The sequence below is a fragment of the Dysidea avara genome, chromosome 7, assembly GCF_963678975.1.
Source record: "Dysidea avara chromosome 7, odDysAvar1.4, whole genome shotgun sequence".
NCBI lineage: Eukaryota > Metazoa > Porifera > Demospongiae > Dictyoceratida > Dysideidae > Dysidea > Dysidea avara.
Window position 1 is genome coordinate 6,625,664 of NC_089278.1, and position 6,492 is coordinate 6,632,155.

The following is a 6,492-nucleotide window of genomic DNA, read 5'->3' on the forward strand; positions in this document are numbered from 1 at the left end:
ATAGGCAGTGTTGGGAGTAATGCACTACATTTGTAACGCGTTACGTAATATTATTACTTTTGTGGTACCTAAGTAATCAAGTTACTTTACTTACAAATGTAACGCGTTACCTAAGTAATGTAGTTATTGTAACGGGTCTAATATTATTACTACAAGTAACGAAGTTACTAATCCCGTTAGTAATCACTGAGTAACGCCTAGCCACAACAAAGTAATGAAGCCTACTGAATGAAGCTTATTCACCAGCTTCTTACTTATAACCAAGATTTGCACATTGCCCAACAACGAAATCATGTCATGTGATAAGGTGGTAGTTTCACACGTGACAGCTTAAGGCTGTGGACACAAGGTAATATAATATGTAATATTATTATAGTTACTTTATTTTATGAGTAATATGTAACTGTAACTAAATAGTTTAGTTGCAAGTAATATGTAACTAGTTACTTTGTAAAAGTAACTTTCCCAACACTGCAAATAGGGATATCCCCTTATTCTCTACTTATAAATTACACAGGGTGACTGCAAATTCTAATAGAACGCACACCTAAAAACCACCTTTAAAAGCATCTTTCAACCCTCTGGTGGTTCTTTGCATTGAGTATAGGTTCACTAGTAAGTAGGGCTGAAACAATCGTAGTTTTTAGTATTTGAGAGTTAATGATTGAGTACTCGTGAATACTACAGTCATACCCATTTGACCTGTTTTGTACCAACCTTTAAACCATTTACAACTTTTTCAAGTAACAACAATGATACACACACTGTATTAAAGTACTGATGTTAGTGTTCCTGACAAAAAAAATTATGCCAATCAAACTCTACAGCCTTCATTGTGTCACTCCCTGATGACAAATACATCATGTGAGCTGGGTCATGTGATCTTAATGAGTACTCATCAAGTATTAGTATTTGTTTCAGTAAGCATCAAGTAAAATGAAACAGAAAAGTGGATTTCAGACAATAGATTATGGAGGGGCACGTTCAGACATTTTGCCATTTGTTCAATATTATTTGTTCCACTCACGTACAGCAAAAGTTATCCACTTTTCACAATAAAAACTATAATAGCCATGTTTACTGAGTCCTCCCCATGACGTATTTTCCAAGCAGAAACTTGCTCATCAAGTATTCTCTAATACAGTACACCAAAATTATTTTATCAGCCAAAATAAGTACTCATTGCAAATACTACTTGTAACAAAACACTATTGTATTGTTATATTGTGTACTGTGCAGGAATCATGTATGATTATAATGCACAGGTGTAATTATAAGTGTCCAAATCATTACAAAACTCAGTGTATGTGGGAGCGTTAACAATGTTCTGGGGTAGATTGTTCCATAGTTTAATCACTGAAGGGAAGAATGAAAATTTAAAACTGTTAGTTATCGTTTTAATTGCTTTCTGCATAAAGGTAGATCCAGAGTTTCAGCATAGATAATATACAGCCCCCATACTTTGAATATATATATGCTTTGAGCCTCGCTTTAATTTGAGCTAATAGCTAAAATTAAATGTAAAGCTAATTCAAATTCAAATGTAGCTAAGCTACACTGTACAAAATAAAGTGTGTCTGACAGACTGACACACCAAAAAATGTCACAATAGACACACTTTTGCACATGGTGTGTATATTGTAACATTTTTGGTGTGTCAGACCATAGTGTATACCTTATCATATTATGTAGATAATAAGGTAATACCATAGATAATATATACCTTACAGTATATATTATCTATGGTCAGACACACATCATTTTTTACAGTGTAGCTAAGTGTGAATTATAGAGAAAATTATAGCCTACTCACTATGGCTGCAATATGCATGAGTTCCACAAAGTTGAGATTTAAGAGGTCTAGGTGAGTGCAACCTCCAGGAGCTGTAAGAAATTTAATTCTATTATGGCCTAAAGATGAAACCACATGTTATACTGTATCTATGTTGCAAAGAGCAATTGTGTACTTCATGATAATGAGCCTTATATATAATGTTTTGTATGCAATTAGTGTATTGCATGTGCTTGTTTTGCTGCTCCTCTTCAATTTTTCAACCACTACAGAAAGAGATGTAATACATAGCTATGATCATCTCCGGTATATGTGCATTTCATTTCACAAGCTGTGGTGAATCACAGACCACAACCCAAGTATAGCAAGTTTGTAGTTACAGCTAAAATTTCCTACTACACATTTAACCAAAGGAACAGAATATAGCTATAGCTTTCAAGAAGAATTGATGTCTTATGATTCATGGTATATACATATTAAAAGTTTAACTTTAAACGATTGACATGCCAGCAGGCACAATGGTGAGATAGCAGTGTACAGGTCAAGATGAAGAGCCAGCTCACAAACTGGTCTTTTGTTCCTTATAGTTAATGATGGATGTTCTATTAGAGTAGTTGACTGTTTTATTAGAGTATTTCAATTTTACCCCTGAAAATATAAATTTGACCCCTGGGATTAGCTCTTCTCTTCTCACTTCATGCTTATAAGATCCAATCGCACCTATTTACTGTAGCTTCTATACTATAACTTTCTAGCTATCAATAGATCTTTGGAGGTGAGAGTTCTTCAGCACCCCCTAAATCTGCTCTGTACATTTTTAATGGGAAAGCAGAAGTAGCTATACTTGTGGACTTTGTACTAACAGTGTTTTGATAAGCCTGTATACCTATATTCCTTTGAAGCTATAGGAAGCTTACAACAATGGTGTGAATTTGGCATCACTAATTAATGTCTGCATGCATGTAGTCCTTTTGGCAGAATCAAAAATTATGATGTGACATGTTCTAGTTTTGCCTCAAATTGTGGTCCAGGTGTTAATATGCTTTGTTTGATCTGTCAAAGTAGCTACTTTGAGTTTCACTGCTGAGTGTTAACTTGCTCCATCAACACTTTAATCATAAGCATGGATTTACTATAATAACCAGAAAGACTTGAAGCCCTCATTTTTGATAGACCATACTGAAGTTAGATACTCTCCTCTTTTATTATTCACTCTTGACAGTATTAAATGATCTTCATGTTGTGTCCTCTTTGGTGTTTTTCTAAACATACCTTACAGAAAGGAATGCCATATAGGCCTATGACACTGTTCACTTCATTGTTTACAATACTGAAATGACAAAAGTTTGGCATGACTAAAGTATGGCAAAGAATTAGGTGAATCAAAGGAAATTTGCCAAACTTTATATTCGCCATACAATTACCTATTGTATATTGTTCAACTTTAGCTGCACGGTAAATTTTCCAAACTTTCATCTGCCAACCTGCTAATTCACCAAACTTGCCAAACTTTTGTCGTTTACATGACACACAAGGCAGAAGTGTAACTGCATGTACTAAGCAGCCAAACTTGACACTGATTTTTATTCAAAACTTCTGTTGCAATGCTCACTATCTCTGGTGGTGTTTATAAGGGACTGGCTGTAATTTGAGACAATCTAGTATGTCTCATGGTATAATGGTTGCATATTTATGCCGTAAATGTACATCTCCTTTTTCCATTTGTGTTTCTTTACAGCGCACTATACATCTATAAAGCCATAGATATGTGCATCATTGCATGCATGATGAGGTAATACATCATACTCTATGAAACCTGGACTGGCTTACTCTATAATACCTCTACCTCTTACTCTGGAAACTGAAAACCTTCTCTTAACTCTTTCATAATGAGCTGGCTACCCTGCTGTCTAAGCGTTTCACTGTTGAGGTCATCAATAATGTGTATATATCTGTGGCTCTATAGATGGATATATACTCCTGTGGACCTCGTGACTGCTGAGTCTATAGGACGTCCACTGTATGTGATCCCCCTCCAGTAGGTCTTTATAGGTATCCTTTTCTGTTGGCATACATATATCGATCCCTTTTTAGCTAACAGATTTAAACAAATTTCTTCTAGCTTTTCATAGAGATGTGTGCCGGGGTGGAAGGGAGTGCCATATTAGGGCTAGTTAATTATATAATAAAAATATAATTTTAAAAAACATAATGAGGCAATCAAATGGTAAAGCCTTGTGAGAATCCCACTCTATTGCTAAGTCATTAATTGGATCATAGACCAGAAAATTCAATTACAGAGGAACCAACAAGCATTATTGCATGTCTGTACCAATACTTTCTGAAGTGATCAATTTATAACCATCAGTTACAGTTTATCCACCTGTCATGGTGTTACTAGTATCTTAAAACATATCATCTGAAATATCTGATTAAATTAGTCATGACATGGCAATTATGTACACAAAGCACCACTAATAATGCAATACTGCTCTTCCGTAAAACGATATTAAAATCTGAATGTGGCATAACAACAGTATAATCCATTATGGATTTATAAAAATTTAAAAGGGAGAAATAAGGATTGCTGAAAAAAACAAGAATACCAGAAGGGATTGCTGGGGTGGCAATGTAAACCACAAATTCCTATTTCGCCTTGACAAAGCTTTTAGAGACATTGAGTTGGGTTTTGTGCTTTATATTACCACCCCAGCAATCCCTTTTTGTTTTGTTGCTTTTTTCAGCTTTCCCCTTAATTTATAATACTGTATATAGGACATGCGTACCCAGTGGTAGTGCATATGCATGCATTCAGTGACATACGTACCATGTATATCCTTTACATTACACTGTCACACTGTTGTACCACTTTACAAGTGATATAACAATGTCACCAAAACCTACTTCACTTCATGATGAACCTGCAATAAAATAAATGTGTTCTTGTTTCTCCTTCATGCGGTCAACAGGTCCTGACTAATATTGAGGTCAGTGGATGTAAGTCATTGCACGACACACACACACTCACTCACTCACTCACTCACTCATAGGTTATTGATATAGCATATCTGTAAGATGCATGCATATATGAAAATTTTCATCTTTGTATTTACAATGTGGTCATTGTCATTACCGTACTTGTTATCCTATGCATCAGTATGGTATACACAGTCTATCAGTTATTCACTCCCTGTGAACATGGTCCAATTGAGCCTACACACACATTCTATCTCATATAACTACAGTATACATTAAACCAATACATACTGAGTTTCTCTCAAAAGCACTTTTTTTATCATCACCCTTGAGGGGATGATAATCCTCATCACCTAGCACCCTCAAGGGGAGGATATAATCCTAATGTTTATACTCACTGTAAGCTATGGAGTTTCTGATAGCATCAAAATGCTCTACAGAACAAAACCATTTAATCTGCAGCTGAGATAGAGGAAAAACTGACTGTTTTTTGGATCACCTTATAAAATCAATTTTAAAAGTTCACAAAGGTCAATCTGGGATGGCCAAAATGACATTAGCAATTACAAATAAATTTGCCAAGTTTCATGGTATTATTTAAAAGTGCGTGCATGCACTTAAGTTTCAAAGGTCTTAGCTATTGTATGTTAAAAATAGTGCTAAGAGAAATAACATTTCAGCTAACCAGATGATTAACAACGACAGTAAAGGTGTCAAGAGTAGAGATGTGCAGTAAGTTTGACTCCATTGCAGGTTCAGGAAGACTGTACACTTTTATGGTTTCTACAGAGGAATTTATGTGGAAACTTTGATTAGAGTTTATGCATATAAACTCTAATCAGACACTATTATGGTTATTATGCATATAAACTCTGACACGTTGAGGAGTTCTTTAGCTGAACACTAACGGTGGACAATAGTAACACTGTAATATCGGCGGGCCTGAGTGCTTCTCACTTCAATGCCTGTTTCCACTTCAGCATATTCTTCCAACAATTGAGACAGCTTCTAATAAATCAAGAAAACCAGTGATATCAAGAGAGACATTTTAACCCACAATCAATACCTCTGACTGAGCATCCATATCATAAGGCAGGTCAGCCTATTGAGGTATTCATATATTTATACCCTAACTAACTATCTAACTAACTTTATTGCCAGCTAGGATGACGGGCTTTAACTGAGGACCTTCAGTACAATGTTTGATCAGGGGTAACCAATAGGTAGTGAGCTGTTAGCAACATTACATGGCGGCTGACAAGTATAGCAACCACTAACCTTCTCCATTGCAGCCTCATCAGTCAGTGAATAAACAACACACACAACATGAGACTGTAAACAAAAAGTAATCACCCAACAATCTACATGTTGGCTACCTTAACAATCTCTTCCATCAATGCCTCTTCATTCTGTTCTTGACCTAACATAACAAGCCAGAACATTAGACATATTATACTAGCGCCATGGCAACTATGCATCCTCACGTGACTAAATAATTGCGCTCGTTAAATCACTGCACGTGAAGAATGCATATTGGATGAACCTAGATTTTGAGCATATGTTATAGTGCGCTTGAAGGCGTGGAGTATATTAAATACTTTAGGTTTAAGGAAGAAATTCCATCCCTCCTGGAGGAAGACTGAGTGTGGCCCCGACTAGACATTGGGTGACCTGCAGTTCGAATCTTGGATTTTTTTCCTTACTTTGGCCCCTTTTCTGTTACA

General features: G+C 35.8%; 1 protein-coding gene across 1 annotated transcript; it reads right to left on the reverse strand.

Moving 5' to 3' along the window:
• Positions 1-5,602: 5,602 nt before the first annotated feature.
• On the reverse strand, positions 5,603-6,225 carry LOC136260007 (mitochondrial Rho GTPase 2-like). The gene is made up of 6 exons (XM_066053600.1): positions 6,145-6,225; positions 6,047-6,100; positions 5,919-5,999; positions 5,835-5,870; positions 5,726-5,776; positions 5,603-5,671 (listed from the first exon to the last, which is right to left on the reverse strand). The coding sequence occupies exons 1-6, from the start codon at positions 6,208-6,210 to the stop codon at positions 5,603-5,605; spliced, it is 357 nt and encodes a 118-aa protein (XP_065909672.1). The 5' UTR covers positions 6,211-6,225.
• Between the last annotated feature and the right edge of the window lie 267 nt (positions 6,226-6,492).

What these genes read in the sequence shown, in the direction of transcription:
- LOC136260007 (XM_066053600.1), bottom strand. Translation starts at nt 6,210, where the DNA reads ATGTTCTGGCTTGTTATGTTAGGTCAAGAACAGAATGAAGAGGCATTG. An exon ending in TGATGGAAGAGATTGTTAAG is followed by an intron (nt 6,101 to 6,144) that starts GTAGCCAACATG and finishes TTTTGTTTACAG; the next exon opens with TCTCATGTTGTGTGTGTTGT. An exon ending in TCATCCTAGCTGGCAATAAA is followed by an intron (nt 5,871 to 5,918) that starts GTTAGTTAGATA and finishes ATACCTCAATAG; the next exon opens with GCTGACCTGCCTTATGATAT.